Below are 17,609 nucleotides of genomic sequence, written 5' to 3'. Positions count from 1 at the left end.
TCAAAGAGACTGTTAGACAGATGGGAGAGATCACTGACAATGTTAAGGGCCCTGTGTACACAGCACACCTTGGATGGGTGGAACAGAGACCACAATGATCCTCTTAGCAGTCCTCATAATGCTCTGTAGGGACTTGAAGTCAGATGCCTTGCAATTTCCATACCAAACAGTTAGGAGACCTGACGGTGCTCCTGTAAAAACTGTGTTAGAATGGGGGATGGGGGAGCCTCACTCATCTCAATCTCCTTAGGAAGTCGAGGCACTTCTATGCTTTTTTTGACTAAAGAGGTGGTCTTGATGGATCAGATGAGACTATCTTTATTTTGTTTTATGAGTCAGTTGCAGTGACTGGGGCACATGATAAGGATGCCCCCATGTCGGCTACCCCGCAGAGTGTTATATGGCCAGCTACATCATGGTCGACGCTCAGCTGGAGGGCTGAAGAAGCGCTATAAGGATCAGATGAAGAATGCTTTAAGGAAGTGCAAGATCAGACCCGAGGACCTGGAGGATGTTGCTGCTGACCGTAACACTTGATGACAGCTGTGTAGGGATGGGGTTCGTAGTAGAGAGACAGGAGAAATGCAGCCATGGCTGCCATCACTACCACATATACATGTCACACCTGCAATAGAACTTGTGGGTCCAGGATAGGACTGTATAGTCATCAAAGATCTCACCGTTAAAGGAGTGGACGTCGTCATCAGATTCTGATGGACAACCGAAGAGAAGAGATCTGTATTTATGTTTTGATCAGTTACCAACACCAATAATAATAATAACAATAATAGAGTATCCGTTGTAAAGGTGTACTCTAGTATTACAAGTCATAACAAGTACTTGATAATGTGCCAAAATGTTAATCATGTTGAAACACAACTATTACAAAGTAAAAGCTAATTGTAGTCACATACAGAGTTTGGCAAAGATCATAGAAGATGACATTCATTTGGCAGATGTTGGAAAACTATTAAGTACTTCTGTATTTATAGTAATATTGTCTTAGTCAATTTCATCCAGAAATTAGTATTTATGTATACATGTCATTATTAATATTACAGAAATTACTATTATGCAGTAAAGCATAGTGCATTGTTGATTACTCAAATTCCAGTCTCTGCAGTTATTTCATCCAAGCCCTTGGTCAAATTACTATCTTGTGATCATACTCCGTGGCATTATCTAGTCACTACATAACATTCTCTCTTCATGTGAATTCTAACATGACAGAGCTTGTATAGAGTAAGTAAAAGTGGGCCTACTTGAGCTGAAAGATTCATAATTGCATTGTAACATTCTGTCTCTGAATCTTTGAATCAGATTCACCTTGAAACATATCACAATCAGACTTAGGACAAGGAACACTACAGCACAGGACCAGGTCTTTTTGGCCATGATGTCTGCACTGAACACAATGTTGAATTATGCTATTTTCTGCCTGTACATGATCCATATCTATGTGTCTGTTTAAATGTTACTGGTGCATTTCCTTCCACCACTCCCCTTGGAAACCGTTCCAGGCACTTATCACTCTGCGTGGAAAAACTTCGCTCTTCTCACCTTAAAACTATTCCCTCCAGTATTAAGAGATTTCTACCCTGGGAAAAAGATCTAAGCCTCTTATAATTTTATAAACCTTCAGCAGATCTCCCATCAGCCTCAATGCTCCAGAGAAAACAAGTAAAGTTTGTCCAACTTCTTCTCATACCCTTGAATCTGGGCAGCACCCTAAGGAACCTTACCAAAACCTCCACATCCTTCCTGTAAATAGAGAACCAGAGCAGCATACACTAAATACAACTGAAGAATACCTTGGCTTTTCCACCAGACTCACAAACAAGACCTCTACACAGTGATCTTCATCTACCCCTTTGTTGTTATTGTTTCATATGGCATTCACACTTCTAATTGAAGGGAGGCCTGGGAGGGGCAGGTGCAAGTCTGTCCATTCGGGGGCTAGGGTTGGATTGATCTTTGTCCGGCAGCCATTCCAACATGAGTGACCCTGAGCTGGCATCGCCTGATGGAATCTTTGAAACATGCGCGCCTCCACATGACATCAATATGTTGATCCAGGTCATGGAAGATCCATCCCTTTGCACCTACATTAATCCCAGATTCTCATCAACTTCCCTCAGATTTTATCACTCACCTACACACCAGAGGCAATTAACCTACCAACCTGCACTTCTTATTGCACAGGAGGAAACCAGAGCACGTGGAAGAAACACTTTGGGCCGAAGGGAGAACTTGCAATCTCTACCCAATCAGAAACAACCAGGGTCAACTCCTGCTTTTGGGCACTGTGGAGGTTTTAGAAGGGTTTCCTAGGGTGCTGCCTGGATTCAAGGGTAGAAGCTATGACAAGAAGTTAGGCAAACTTGGGTTGTTTCCTCATGAGCATCAGAGGCTGAGAAGTGATCTGATAGTTTATAAAATTACGAGAGGTATAGACAGAAACAGATAATTCTCAAATACTAAATAGAATAAGTTTAAGGTAAGAAGGGGAATGCTTTTCCACACAGAGGGTGGAAGGTGTCTGGGATGGCTGCTAAAGGGAAAGCTGACCAATCGGTTATCTATCAGGAACCCTTGATATCGAGAGAAGACTCATGCTCCTTAGTTAAGTTGCAATCTAGGTTAAAGGGTGCTGTAACAATCCAAGTTGTTGTTATGTTACAACTGCTCAAAACTGACACAGTTGTCAACATTATGGAGCCACTTTCCAAAGGCAACAGCATAATTACAGGGTATGAGAGTTAACCAAATGAGAAGCCATTAATAGATGACAGTCAGCAACATGTCATCATACTTCAATTTAACTTAGAAAAATGTGACTGACCAGTAGTTCCCCCAGCCATATCAGTTTTTGGATGACCTTGTGGACCACAAGATACACAAACCAAAAAAATAGCATGAAAGGCCATGACCGCCTTCAAGGGGCTTTTGCTGTAGGTCGCTGTCAAGAGGCCTCTGAAACAACATCACAAGATGAATTGCTGTGCAGTTAATATGATTTGGTTTCTGAAATGTCTTCTTTCCCCATTTTGAAAAAAAAGTTGGTTTTCTTTGTTATCTCAAGCAAACTGTCAGCTTGAAATCAATTCTGTATGACATGCAGTCAAGTGGTTGGTAAAGCATTGCCAGAATCATAAACATTTATGGCACATCGGGAAATTATTCACTCGTTAAATCTATGTCTGACAAAAGAGCCATACCTTCCCTTGCCTCACTGATTGTAATCTCTAATGGGTTAAGGGATCTTAGTGAGAATCAAATATGATCATTTTCTGCCTCCCTCTCCCCAGGAATGGATTCCATTCTTGAGGTTAAAAAAAAAGTCCTTTATTTCTTTCAAATGCCTTCTAAACATGTTACCTTAAATCTATGCCTTGCAGTTCTGACACCTTCACAAAGGGAATCCAGTAGTAGATTAGTAGTATTCTGCCTGGGCATTGGTGACTAGTGGCGTTCCTCACAGATCAATTCTGGGACCCCTGCTCTTTATGATTTTTATAAATGACTTGGGATGAAAAAGTGGAGGTGTGGTTTAGTCAGTGATGCTTGAGACAATTTAGAAGGTAGTCATAGGTTACAATGAGATATAGGTAGGATACAGAGTTAGGCTGAGAAGTAGCAAATGGAGTTCAATCCAGAAAAGTGTGACAAGATGCACTTTCAAAGATTGAATTTAAAGGCAGAGTTCAAAGTTAATGGCAGTGTGGTGTAATAGAAAGATCTTGGGGTCTGAATCCAATGTGGTCACGCAAGTTGATAGAGTGGTTAAGAAGGTGTATAGTGTGCTGGCCTTCAATACCCAGGGGATTGAGTTCAAAAGCAGCTCTATAAAACTTAGATTAGTCAAACATAAAGTACTGTGTTCAGTGCTGCCCACCTCATTATATTAAAGATGTGGAAGCTTTAGAGAGTGTGCAGAGGAAATGTATCAGGATGTTGCTTGAATTAGAGAACATGTTTTATGAGCAAGCTAGGGTTTTTCCCTTTGGTGTTATGGAGGACAAGATGCGACTTGATAGAGGTGTATAAGATTATGAGAGGCACACAGTAAACAACCAGTACTTTTTACCCAGGGTGTCAATGGCCAATACCAGAGGACATCCTCTATTAAGGTGAATGGAGGAAAGTTTAGGGCAGGTGGTAGATGCAGCTTTTTTTCATATATACACAGAGTGGCAGGTGCCTGAAAAGCACTGCCAGAGGTGGTGGTAGAGATCGATACAATATGGAGCTTGAAAAGACTTAGAAGGGCACAGATAAGAAAAAATGGAGAGTTATGGGCTGCGTAGGAGGGAAAGGTTAGAGTGTTCATGGTGTAGGTTTACATTGGTTGATTCAACATCAACCAAAGGGTTTTGGACTGTGCTGTACTGTTCTACATTCTTACTTCCCTTAACCAGGCCTCTCTTCATTTTACATCCTTTAATTTAAACTGCTCTAAAGAAAACATCACCCAAACAAATGTTCCCATACAACTAAGTTTCTTCAACCCTGGTAACATTACAATAAATTTCTGCACCCTCCCTAGTGCCATTACTTCTTTTCTGAAGCGTGGCGAGAAGAGCTGGATGGAGGAATCTAGCTGTGGCCTAGCTGCTGTTTTATACATTTCTAGCATGTCGTATGCCTCCCCAGTTTGGGAGAGTCTGCATTCAAATTGTTATGAATGCAGAAAAGTTCACTGGAGATGAGGAATGGGGAAGCAATGAGAAATTATGGATACATTCTATCCCGCTCTTGAGGCTACGTACACTCAGCAGACATTTTATTGAGCACCTCCTGTACCTAACAAAGTGATCACTGATTGTATCTTTATGTTCTTCTGCTGCTGTAGCCCATCCTCTTCAAGGTTCGATGTGATAATGCGTTCAGAGATGCTCTTCTGCACACATGATTATTTGAATTACATTGCCTTCCTGTCAGCTTGAAACAGTCTGGCCATTCTCCTCTGACCTCTGTCATTAACAATGTGTTTTGCCCACAGAACTGCCGCTCACTGGATTTTTTTTTCTGCTTGTTACACCATTCTCTGTAACTCTAGAGACTGTTGTATGTGAAAATCCCAGGAAATCAGCAGTTTCTGAGATACTCAAACCACCCCATCTGGCACCAACAATCATTCCACAGTCAAAGTCACTTAGATCACATTTCTTCCTCATTCTGATGCTTGGTCTGAACAACTGAACCTCTTGACCATGTGTGCATGCTTTTATGCAATGAGCTGTTGCCATGTGATTGGCTGATTAGATATTTGCTTTAACAAGCAGGTGCACACAATAAAGTGACAATTGAGTGTATGACAGAGGTCTACACCTAGCACACATCTCTTTTCAGTTTTCAATGCTCCTGCTCAGAAGCATTGCTGGAATAAAGCTGAGAGACGCCAGAGAAGAGGAATGCCAGTGATATTACTCTCAGCATGAGATGAGAGTAAACTTCCCAGGGTATCCAAAGCTCAGAGGCAATATGGTAGAGCTGCTAAATCTAACTCTGATACCACTGTTCCAAAGTCTGAAGGGTTCTTCAGCTGCTGTCAAAAGACAAGGACTAAGAATGTATAACCTTTAGTCTCACTTGCTGGCTCAGGACCTGGAACAGAATGTGCTGGTTAGAATCAGAGCTCAACAGGAAACTTGTCTCTCCAAGTTCATAGAATCATACAGCGCAGAAATGGGCCCCAGAAGCCCACTCATCCATGCCAACTGTGATACCCACTATGCCAATCTCATTTTGTCTGCATTAGGCCCATATCCCTCCACGCCTTTCCTATTCAACTACATGTCCAAATACCTTTTAAACATGGTAAACATTGCCTCCATCACCTCCGCTAGCAGTTCATTCCAGATATTCCCCACCCTCAGCATGAAAACTAAACCCTCAGATCTACCTTTAAATTTATTTATTGACATACAGCGTAGAATAGGCCCTTCAAGCTGCACCTCCCAGCAACCCATCTATTTAACCCTAGCCTAATCACAGAACAATTTGCAATGACCAATTAACCTACTAACTGGTACATCTTTGGAACGTGGGAGAAAACCAAAGCACTGGAATAAACCCATGCGGTCAAAGGGAGAACGCACAAACTTCTTCCATGCAGCAGTGAGAATTGAACCCGGGTCGCCTGTGCAGTAAAGCATTGTGCCTTTTAATTCTGTGCCTTTTGCTTCTGGACTCTCCGTACTCTAAGAAAATGTTGTTGCCTAACCATCAGGTCTATGGACCTCCATATTTGCAAGCACCCATAAGTTTTTCCCTAGGTTGTGGATTTAAGTCTTAAGAGATGCATATGCCTAGGCTAACAGTCTAATGCTATACCAAAGGAGTGCCATAGTATTGGCAAAGTCACTTTGCGAATGAGATGTTAAAATAAATCCCATCCAAACACTCAGGAGGATGTAGAAGATCTCACCACATTATTTCAAAGAAGAGTAGACAAGTTATCCTGCTCGCCTGTCCAATACTTTTCTCACAACCAACACCACTGAAAACAGATTGCTTGTCATAACCATGCAGCTAGCTGTCTTTGGGAATTTCTATACATAAATCCAATGTCACATTTCCTACCCTACCACAGTGGCACCCATGAGCTAATAAGACCATACGACAAAGAAACAGAATTAGGCCAATCGGCCCAAGTCTTCTCCACCATTCAATTATGGCTGATTTATTATCCCATTCTCCTGCCTTGTCCCTGTAACCTTTGACGCCCTTACTATCAAGAGCTTGTCAACCTCCGCTTTAAATATACATATACTTATATATAAAAGAGCAGCTGCCTCACAACTCTAGTGATCCGGGTTTAGTACAAAGTGGTAGCATAAAGTCAGTCATTTTACTGAGCAGCACAGCAGATCAGGAGGTATAACTTACTCCTAGGTCAACTTTTCAGTTCTGGATATAAATAAGGCGGCCATACATCCATAGATGCTACCTGACCTGCTGTGTTATTCTAGCATTTTATGTGGATTACAGGCAGTTTAGACAGGTTGAATGACCATCTTCTGTAACTTATGCCAAGGGCAGACTTTTAAATCAAAGGCTGCAGCCACACCATACAACGGCTACAGCCCATTCCCCTCCCCAAACCCGCAAACACGGGGACAGCTATTTAAAAAAAAACAGCATTTAAGCAAACAAAAAAAATCAATTACTATTTGAAAAAGCAAACACGCCATGTGGCCATTTACAATGTGGGTTCGGACAAAGATTAGCAGGATCATAGGTGAACTTCAAGAAGTTGTAGGAGAAACACTAAATTGGCTTTAAAGTATCAGAAAAGCGCGGGTGAGGAAAATATTACAAAGTATCCCTGCGCTATTAAACTTTGTAACATTACTGCCGGCGTGTTGTTACCTTTCCCTCGCCGCTCTGCTCTGGCCGGCTCTCCCCCGCCGTCATGATCACGGCTTCCTCTTGAAGAAAATTATTTTACTTTATTTCGATAAAAGTTGGTGTCAGATGAGTCTCCAAGCCTGCGCCGGGAAGGTGGAAGAGAGCAGCAGCAACAAGCCAGCCCCCGCCGACGGACACACAGACCCACTCCACCCCCCCCTGCAGCTCGTGCCGGCGCTCCCGCGCACGCCACATTGCGTGTGTGCGTGCGTGCGCGTGCGCGCGCGCCGCCGATTGAAAGTGAGGGAAATGGATTGCCTTTGATTAGCTCGATTTGCGAGCTGTTACTGTGCTACTTTCGCTTTCCTGGTGTAGGATTCAGTGAAGTAAGCTCAACTGATTGAATCTCTCTCACCGATTTGAGTTTGCCGAGATGACTTGCCCCATCTTCTTCCAGCAGATTTTATATATTTGGGGAGGGAGAGTTTTGCCTCTGTATGGGGCCTTTCATTTCCCTTCCAGAAAGATCAAACGGGCAATAAAACGCTTTTTGAAACCGTGGTCGTCCATGTGAGTATGTGCAGCCACTTCCGAAACCACAACTGAGTTAGTAGAAGGACTTGGACAGATGGGCAAAGTGGCCAATGGAATAGTTTAGGGAAGTGTAACCAAGAAATAAACATAGAAATACAGGCCCTTCAGCCCACAAAGCTGTGCTGAACATGCACCTACTTTAGAAATTACCTAGGGTTACCCATAGCCCTCTATTTTCCTAAGCTCCATGTACCTCTCCAGGAGTCTCTGAAAAGACCCTATTGTATTCGCCTCCACCACCGTTGCCAGCAGCCCATTCCACGTACTCGCCTCTCTCTGTTTTAAAAAACTTACCTCTGACGGCTCCTCTGCACCAACTTCCAAGCACCTTAAAACTGTGCCCTCTCATGTTAGCCATTTCAGCCCTGGGAAAAAGCCTCTGACTATCCACACTATCAATGCCTCTCATCATCTTGTACACCTCTATTAGGTCACCTCTCATCCTCCGTCACTCCAGGGAGAAAAGGCCAAGTTCACTCAACCTATTCTCATAAGGTATGCTCCCCAATCCAGGCAACATCCTTGTAAATCTCCTCTGCACCCTTTCTATAGTTTCCACATCCTTCCTGTAGTGAGGTGACCAGAATTGAGCACGGTACTCCAAGTGGGGTCTGACCAGAGTCCTATATAACTTCAACATTACCTCTCGGCTCCTAAACTCAATCCCAAATTTGATGAAGGCCAATACACCATATGCCTTCTTAACCAAAGAATCAACCTGCATAGCAGCTTTGAGTGTCCTATGGACTCAGACCCCAAGATCCCTCTGATCCTCCATACTGCCAAGAGTCTTACCATTAATACTATATTCTGCCATCATATTTGACCTACCAAAATGAACCATCTCACACTTATCTGGGTTGAACTCCATCTGCCACTTCTCAGCCCACTTTTGCATCCTATCAAGGTCCCATTGTAACCTCTGACAACCCTCCAGACTATCCACAACACCCCCAAACTTTGTGTCATCAAAACGTACACAATATGACCAAAATTAGAGACTTTCATTCCCTAGGAACTTTGAACTATAAAGACATTTTATTACTTAAACATAAAGACAACAAAAATCAAGTTACTTCTGATTTATCTTCCAGCTTAAATAAATTCACTGAAGAAACAAATTGACTGAATAAGTTGAACTTATTTACAGTGTTCATACTTGGGGAGTAAATTCAGAAATCAGAGGTGCAAAGGGACCTGGGAGTCTTAGTACAGTATTCCCTGAAGGTTAACTTGCAGTTTTCAGGGTTAAGGAAGGCAAATGCAATGTTATCATTCATTTTGAGAAAACTAGGATATAAAAGCAAGGATTTAATGCTGAGGCTTTATAAGGCATTGATCAGACCACACTTGGAGTATTGTAAGCAGTTTTGGGCCCTTTGTTCATGAGAATGACCCCAGGAATGAAAAGGTTAATGTGTGAGGAGTGTTTGAGAGTTCTGGGCCTGTACTCGCTGTATTTTAGAACAATATGGGCTTGGGGATCTCACTGAAACCTTTCAAATATTGAAAGGTCTAGATAGAGTGAACGTAGAGAGGATGTTTCCTGCAGTAGGGGAGTCTAGAAACAGAGGGCATAGTCTCTCCCATTACAGGAAACATACAAGGGCATCCCTTTAGAACAAAGATCAGGAGATACTTCGTCAGCCAGAGGGTGGTGAATCTGTGGAATTCATTGCCACAGACAGCTGTCATTGAGTATACTTAAAGAGGAGGCTGACAGGTTATTCAGTAGTAAGGATGTCTAAAGTTGTGGGGAGACGGCAGGAGAATGGATTTGAGAGCAAAAGTAATTCAGACATGCTCAAATGGCAGACCAGTCTCGATGGGCTGAATGGTCTAATTTTGCTCCTGTGTCTGATGGTATTATGGCACAGCAGCATCTCTCAAACAGCAATGTCTCAGGGAATCTTAAGGATCACCATCACCCAGGATGTGCTACCATCAGGGAGGAGGTACAGGAGCCTGAAAGCACACAACACTCAATGTTTCAGGAATAGCTTCTTCCCCTCTGCCATCCAATTTCTGAATTGACATTGAACCCATGAACACTACCTCTGTTTCTCCCCTCTCTTTTTTTACTACTTATTTAATTTATTTTGTATATATATATATACTTATCGTGATTTACAGTTTTTATTATCATGTATTGCAATGTACTACTGCCACAAAACAACAAATTCATTACATATGCTAGTGATATTAAACCTGATTTTGAGTCTGATTCAAAAAAAATACAGATGCTGAAAATAAATTAAAGCAAAACACAAATGCTGGAAATACTGAGAGGCTAGATACCATTTGTGGAAAGAGAAACAGTTGGCAATTGCTGTTAAGGAATTGTCATTTTTGAAGAAGGGTCTCCAGCCTGAATTTGTTTGGGTCAGAGAAAACAGAGCAGAAGTGAAAGAGGCACAAGAGATTGTAGATTCTGGAAACTGGAGCAACATACAAGAAGCTAGAAGATCTTAGCAGGTCAGACAGGGAAATGTGGAGGTAATGGACAATCAATGCTTTGGTCAAGACCATCTCAATCTGAAAGATCGACTGTCTATTTCCTTTCATAGATGCTGCCTGACCTGCTGAGTTCCTCCGGTATCTTCTGGTTGCAATAGCAGTGAGAAGTTATTCTCTAGGCTGGGGGAAAATGTACAGCAGTCTCTGGGCATATGTACTGGGCCACTGCATGTTTTTTTCTTTCCACACCTGCTGAGTTCTTCCAGTATTTTCTGTTTTTATTTATAGAAAGCACCTGCAATTTTATCTTCATTTGCTGTTTTGATAAGTTGGCTGAGGACTAACTACATCAAAATTGCAGAATGAAAGGACTTCCTACAGGTTTATACCAGTTCCAAGTAAAAGGCATCTGGTGTACCAGTTCACCACACAGTCTTGCAATTTATTTTTTTATACCAAGCTTCCAAATGCATTTTCTTTCATGGTGAAGACTAATATGAATTATTCATTTAGAAATCAAAGTCATGTTCTCTGCTTCTGACCATCTGTACCTCACCTCTTACAGCTCTTTTTCTTTTCACACCCAGAGAGAATATTTTTCAATTCAGACTTATCCTTGCTGGCAGTTTTATTTTTGCATTAAAAAGCAAACTGCTGGAGGAACTCAGTGGGTCGAGCAGCATCTGTGGGGAGAAAGGAATTACCAACATTTCAGGATGAGACCCTGCTGCAGCGTTGCATCTGGAAATGTTGACAATTCCTTTCCTCCCACAGATCTTGCTCGAACTGCTGAGTTTCTCCAGCTGTTAGTTTTATGCTTCAGATTCTGGCAGCTGCAAGCTGTTGGTCATTTTATCATTTGTCTGTCTTATTTCACGTTTTCAGTTCCCTTCTGAACTTTTGTAATCAGTCTGACTATCACTGAAGTTAACAATCAACAGACCTCAGACTACCAGGTCTGCTCCTCCCCTCCCCATTATCATTAACACGGGTGCCTCTAGGGCTGTGTGCTGAGTCCACTGCTGTACACTCTGCTCACATGTGACTGTACGGTCAAGCAACCAAGAAATCACATCATTCAATTTGCTGATGACACAACAGTGGCAGGGTTCATCACCAATAACGATGTAACGGCCTACAGAGAGGAGGTGGAAGAGTTCGAGGCCTAGTGCCAGGGAAATAACCTCTGTCTCAATGTCAACAGGACAAGGGAGATCTTTATCGACTTAAGGAGAATTTGGACTACTCTGGTGGATATGTGGGTTATAACCAAGGAAATAAATGGCTGGAGTTGCTTAGGATGTTCATTAAAAAATCAAATTTACAGAAATTAGCAAAAATAGTGAAAAGCAAACTGCCAATATTACAAAAAGATACCTACCAGAAAACACAATGATAGCTCCATACTATTTGTCCAATGTGAACTCCTTGCAGCCTAATCTTTCTCTCTCTCTCTCTCTCTCTCTCTCTCTCTCTCACATTCCTATTGAGGGTGAAGAACCCCATTGATTAGTAACCAGGACGTATCATTGTTAATTACTAACAAAGTTAACTTAAAACTGCACATGAATTCGAATATGATGTACCCCTCAATGTAGTTACAATCATATTACAAAATAAACAGAAGTATTGGCCTTAAACACAATATACAAACAATATATACACATATACACATCCCCATTACTAAAGAAATGAAACATTCCACTGTGTATGGTGGGGAAGTCTCCAAAAAGCCACCTTGAGCTCATCAGCTCGGTTTAAAATCCGTTCTGAGAATATATCGGGGGAAGACTTTGAAGTCAGCACACTCAGCGCGATGACACAGAACGGAAGATAATGTTTGGAAGTGTATAAATGCACATAGATAAGGAGTGCATTTACCGAGTGCTCTCTGTCACATGCTCACACTCCCCTTTACATCAGCAGCACAGTGGTGGGAACAGCGGGCAGTTTCATACTCCTGGGAGAGCACATCTCGCACAACCTCTCACTGTCCCAAAACACATCCTACGCTATCACGAAAGCTCACCCACACCTCTATTTTCTGAGGAAGCTGAAGAGGGGTGGACTGTGCAAATCTACACTCACATCATTCTACAGCTGCACAGTAGATATCCATCTCAACAAGCTGCATCACTGCGTGGTACGGAAACTGCACTGCGGCAGACAGGAAGGCTCCACAATGGGTAGTCAAAACTGCCCAACGCTTTACTGGCACTAGCCTACCCGCCACCAAGGACATATCTAGAGACAAGGCCAGCAATATCATGAAGGATCCCACCCGTCATGGACTGTTTGTCCCACTCCCATCAGGGAAGAGGCTATGTAGCACCCACACCAGGATCACCAGACTTAAAAATAGTTACTTCCCCCAAGCCATTGGGCTGATCAACACCTCCAACTATTAACGCACCCCTCCACATCCCCACTACCATCACTTTATCATTTCCTGTCAGTCACCTTATGTACAGGCGCTCCTCCTAGTGACATGCAATCAGTCTATGTATATATAAGCTATATTATGTATTTTTATCATGTTAATCCAACGTAACTTGCATGTTACCTTTCACAGGGTAACTGCATCACAGCCTGGCATGGAAACACCAATGCCCTTGAACAGAAAGTCCAACAAAAAGTAAAGGATACGGCCCAGTCCATCATGGATAAAACTGTCACAGGAAAGCAGCATCCATCATCAGGGATCCCCACCACCCAGGCCGTGCGCTCTCCTTGTTTCTGCCATCAGGAAGAAGGTACAGGAGCCTCAGGACTCACACTTCCGCTTACAAGGATAAGTGCCAGGAGGGAGATCAGTGGGAAGGGGAGGGGGGGCAAATGGACAAGGGAGTCTCGTAGGGAGCGATCCCTGCGGAAAGCAGAAAGGGGGGGGGAGGGAAAGATGTGCTTGGTAGTGGGTAGTGACGTTCGTCCCCCCATCCCTTCCCGTCGATCTCCCTCCTGGCACTTATCCTTGTAAGCGGAACAAGTGCTACACCTGCCCTTACACTTCCTCCCTCACCACCATTCAGGGCCCCAGACAGTCCTTCCAGGTGAGGTGACACCTCACCTGTGAGTCAGCTGGTGTGGTATACTGCGTCTGGTGCTCCCGGTGTGGCCTTTTATATATTGGTGAGACCTGACGCAGACTGGGAGACCATTTCGCTGAACACCTACGCTCGGTCTGCTAGAAAAAGCAGGATCTCCCAGTGGCCACACATTTTAATTCCACGTCCCATTCCCATTCTGATATGTCTATCCATGGCCTCCTCTACTGTCAAGATGAAGCCACACTCAGGTTGGAGGAACAACACCATCCCATCATCCTTTCCCTTCTCCAGCTCTGTATCCCTTTTGCCAATCACCTTTCCAGCTCTTAGCTTCACCCCACCCCCTCTGATCTTCTCCTATCATTTCGCATTTCCCCCTCCCCCCACTACTTTCAAATCTCTTACTATCTTTCCTTACAGTTAGTCCTGACGAAGGGTCTTGGCCCGAAACGATGACAGTGCTTCTTCCTATAGATGCTGCCTGGCCTGCTGTGTTCCACCAGCATTTTGTGTGTGTTGCTTGAATTTCCAGCATCTGCAGATTTCCTCGTGTACAGGCCTCAGTTTCTTAGTTTTAATCTGGAATAAACCTGGCCTACTCTTCAAATATAATCCTATGTGCAAACAAGAGAATGAGTTGAGCAACCATGATATAGCTCAGAGGAAATGTGGGGAACGCCAGATGTAAACTAATTCCTTTGATGTTATGAATAGCAAATACACACTTTCAGTTTCAGAGGCACAATGGTGGTTCAGGGCTGTTGAAGAATGTGAGGACAGTTTTAATAATGTCACACACAGTTAACTATTAATATTGCCTTGGAAATTAAATGTGAAGCTAAAGTAAATAATTAAGAACAGGAAACTGGGTGACAGTCAAGAAGGAGAAAGGGGTTAAGTAGCCAGTGCAGAGTACTCTTGTGGCCATCCCCCTCAACAATAGGTATATCACTTTGGATACTATCGGGAATGGGTGGTGGGGTGGGGGAGCAATGATCTAACAGAGAAAAGTCACAGTGGTAGGCTCTCTGGCACTGAGTATCTCTGTTACTCAGAAAGGAAGGGGGGAGAAAAGGCACCTTGTGGTGATAGGGGATTCATTAGTTAGAGTTATGGATGCGAGGTTCTGTGGGCAAAAACGAGATTCCCAGATGGTATGTTGCCTCCAGGGTGCCAGGGTCCAGGATATCTTGGATTGAGTCCTCAGCATTCTTAAGTGGGAGGGTGAACAGCCAGAAGTCATGGTCCATGTAGGACATAGGTAGGATGAGTGACGAGGTTCTGCAAAGTGGGTTCAGGGAGTTAGGTGCAAAGTTGAAGGGCAGGATCTCCAGGGTTGTGATCTCAGGATTGGTACCTGTTTCACATGTTAGTGAGGCCAGAAACAGTTTAACATGTAGCTAAGGAGTTAGTGTCAGATTTTTGGATCACTGGGCTCTTTCTGGAAAGGTGGGCCCTGTACAGAAGAGATGGTTTACACCAGAACTGGAAGGGGTCTAATATCCCTGTGGGAAGGTTTGCTAATACTGCATGGAGCAGGGTTTAAACTAGAGTTGCGGGGGGGGGGGGGGGGGGGTGCGGAACCAGAGTGCCAGAACAGATAGTGGAGATGTTGTGGAGACAAATATTGTTAAGACCTTAGAGAAAGTCAGGATTCAAAATGCTGAGCATGGTATGACTAGTGTCCTGAGCTGTGTATATTTCAATGCAAGAAGTATTGTAGGAAAGGCAGGAGATCTCGGGGCATGGATCGACACGTGGAATTATGATATTGTAGCCATCAGTGAGATTTGGTTGCAGGAAGGGAAGGACTGGTAGGGCAAGATTCTGGGGTTCCATTATTTTTGACACAACAGAGTGGGAGGAATTAAAGAAGAGGTGGTGTTACTAGTGAGGGAAAATGTCACAGCAGTGCTTAACCAGAACAGGCTGGAGAACTTGTCTAGTGAGGCATTATGGGTGGAATTGGGAAATAAGAAAGGTATGACCAAGTTAATGGGGCTATGTTACAGACCACTCAACAGTCCAAGAGATTTAGAGGAACAAATTTGTTGAGAGATTGCAGACTGTTGCAAGAAACATAAGGCTGTGGTAGTAGGTGATTTTAACTTTCCACATATTGACTGGGACTTCCATACTGCAAAGGGACTAGATGGGATGGAGTTTGTCAAGTGTGTTCAGGAAAGTTTCCTTCATTAGTGCATAGAAGTCCTAATGAGAGAGCTTGCGATACTTGATCTGCTATTAGGGAATGAGACAGGGCAGGTGACAGAAGTTTGTGTAGAGAAACACTTTGCATCTAGCGACCATAATGCCATCAGTTTCAAAGTAAATATGGGAAAAAATAGGTCTGGTCCATGGGTTGAGATTCTAAATTGGAGAAAGGCCAATTTTGATGGTATCAGAAAGGATCTGGCAAGTGTGGATTGGGACAGGCTGTTTTCTGGCAAAGGTGTGTTTGGTAAGTGGGAGGCCTTCAAAAGAGACATTTTGAGTACAAAACTTGTACGTGCTTGTCGGAATAAAAGGTAAAGATTACCGGTTTAGGGAATCTTGGTTTTTAAGAGGTATTGAAGCCCTGGTTAAGAGAAAAATATGTACAAGAGATGCAAGAGAAGACTTAAGAAAGAAATCAGGAAGTGTAAAAGAAGACATGAAGTTGCTCCAGCAGTCTGGCAACCTGGTCTGGTATACTCTTTGATATTATTAGAAACATAGAGACCCTACAGCACAATACAGGCCCTTTGGCCCACAAATCTGTGCAGAACATGTCCTTATGTTAGAAATGACGTAGGGTTACCCATAGCCCTCTATTTTTCTAAGCTCCATGTACCTATCCAGGAGTCTCTTAAAAGACCCTATCTTATCCACCTCCACCACCATCGCTGGCAGCCCATTCCACACACTCACCACCCTCTGCGTAAAAAACTTACCCCTGACATCTCCTCTGTACCTACTTCCAAGTACCTTAAACCTGTGTCCTCTTGTGGCAACCATTTCAGCCCTGGGAAAAAGCCTCTGACTATCCACACGATCAATGCCTCTCATCATCTTATACACCTCTATCAGGTCACCTCTCATCCTTCGTCGCTCCAAGGAAAAAAGGCCAAGTTCACTCAACCTATTCTCATAAGGCATGCTCCCCAATCCAGGCAAAATCCTTGTAAATCTCCTCTGCACCCTTTCTATGGTTTCCACATCCTTCCTGTAGTGAGGCGACCAGAACTGAGCACAGTACTCTGTTACGTTCCCCAGTAACCGGGTGACTGACCAGCAAAGATAGATAGGTCCGCTGAAGCCTGGTGCTACTATTTTCAAACGTTTTATTTATAAAGGGGCACAAACGTATGGTTAATACAAAACATTCAGATCATATACATCGTCAAAACTCAATCTAAAGCACAGGTGTAGTAATAATCAATCAAAAATGAGCTCTATCGTTGTCTAGGGGATACTGAGTCCAATGAAATATAAGAGTCACTCAAAGTCTGCAGGCTTCCCCGTTTCGGGAACCGCTGGCGTTTCACATGTTGGAGAGAGAGAAAAGGAACACTTGCCCATCGTCCTTGCGAAGCAAATCCCTGCTGTTAGTTAAAGCTGTTTTTCCTTTTGGGTCCAGCCACAGACTCCCGATCCGGAATCTAACGCACGTGGCTTCCTTCAGAATGGCTTCCCGTCCCAACGGGAAGCACTTTCGTGTCTTCTTCGTGTATCTCCTTGGTGCGTCTGAGGCCCCGCCTCGGCAGCCCACCTTTTATCTGGACTGGCAGGGTTGTAGATGTCAATCAGGGTGGGGGTGAGGCAATCTTTCCCCCATCACCCATCTCACATTGCCCTTAGGGTTTGCACGTAGTCCAGTTCCTTATTCCACAAAGGTGTCTCCCAAGACAATGGCTATGTCCAAGGCTTTTGTCTGGCTGAGCGGCCAGCCCACATTCCAAACCGTAAGGCTCTCTCTCTTGCGCTTCTCACAAAGGAGGGGGCTGAGGTCATGACAACTCCAAGTGGGGTCTGACCAGGCTCCTATATAACTGCAACAATACCTCTCTGCTCCTAAACTCAATCCCATGATTGATGAAGGCCAATGCACTGTATGCTTTCTTAACCACATTATTGGCCAGCTTACCTTCACATTTCATATCTTCTCTCCTTATGACT

General features: G+C 43.5%; 1 protein-coding gene across 9 annotated transcripts in view; it reads right to left on the bottom strand.

Moving 5' to 3' along the window:
* usp28 (ubiquitin specific peptidase 28) overlaps window positions 1-7,563 on the bottom strand; it is a 105,173-nt gene extending 97,610 nt beyond the window's left edge. For 7 of the 9 annotated variants that reach the window (XM_073030019.1, XM_073030024.1, XM_073030026.1 and 4 more), the window contains exon 1: window positions 7,375-7,563. In XM_073030019.1, coding sequence (XP_072886120.1) covers window positions 7,375-7,419 — 45 coding nt within the window. In that variant the 5' untranslated portion in view covers window positions 7,420-7,563. The remainder of the gene's footprint in view (window positions 1-7,374) is intronic. The other 2 variants (XM_073030020.1, XM_073030029.1) reach the window with 2 other exon arrangements.
* Between the last annotated feature and the right edge of the window lie 10,046 nt (window positions 7,564-17,609).

This window comes from Hemitrygon akajei, chromosome 26 (assembly GCF_048418815.1).
Source record: "Hemitrygon akajei chromosome 26, sHemAka1.3, whole genome shotgun sequence".
NCBI lineage: Eukaryota > Metazoa > Chordata > Chondrichthyes > Myliobatiformes > Dasyatidae > Hemitrygon > Hemitrygon akajei.
The sequence above is the reverse complement of the archived record's forward strand: the minus strand, read 5'-3'. Positions and strand labels throughout refer to the sequence as shown.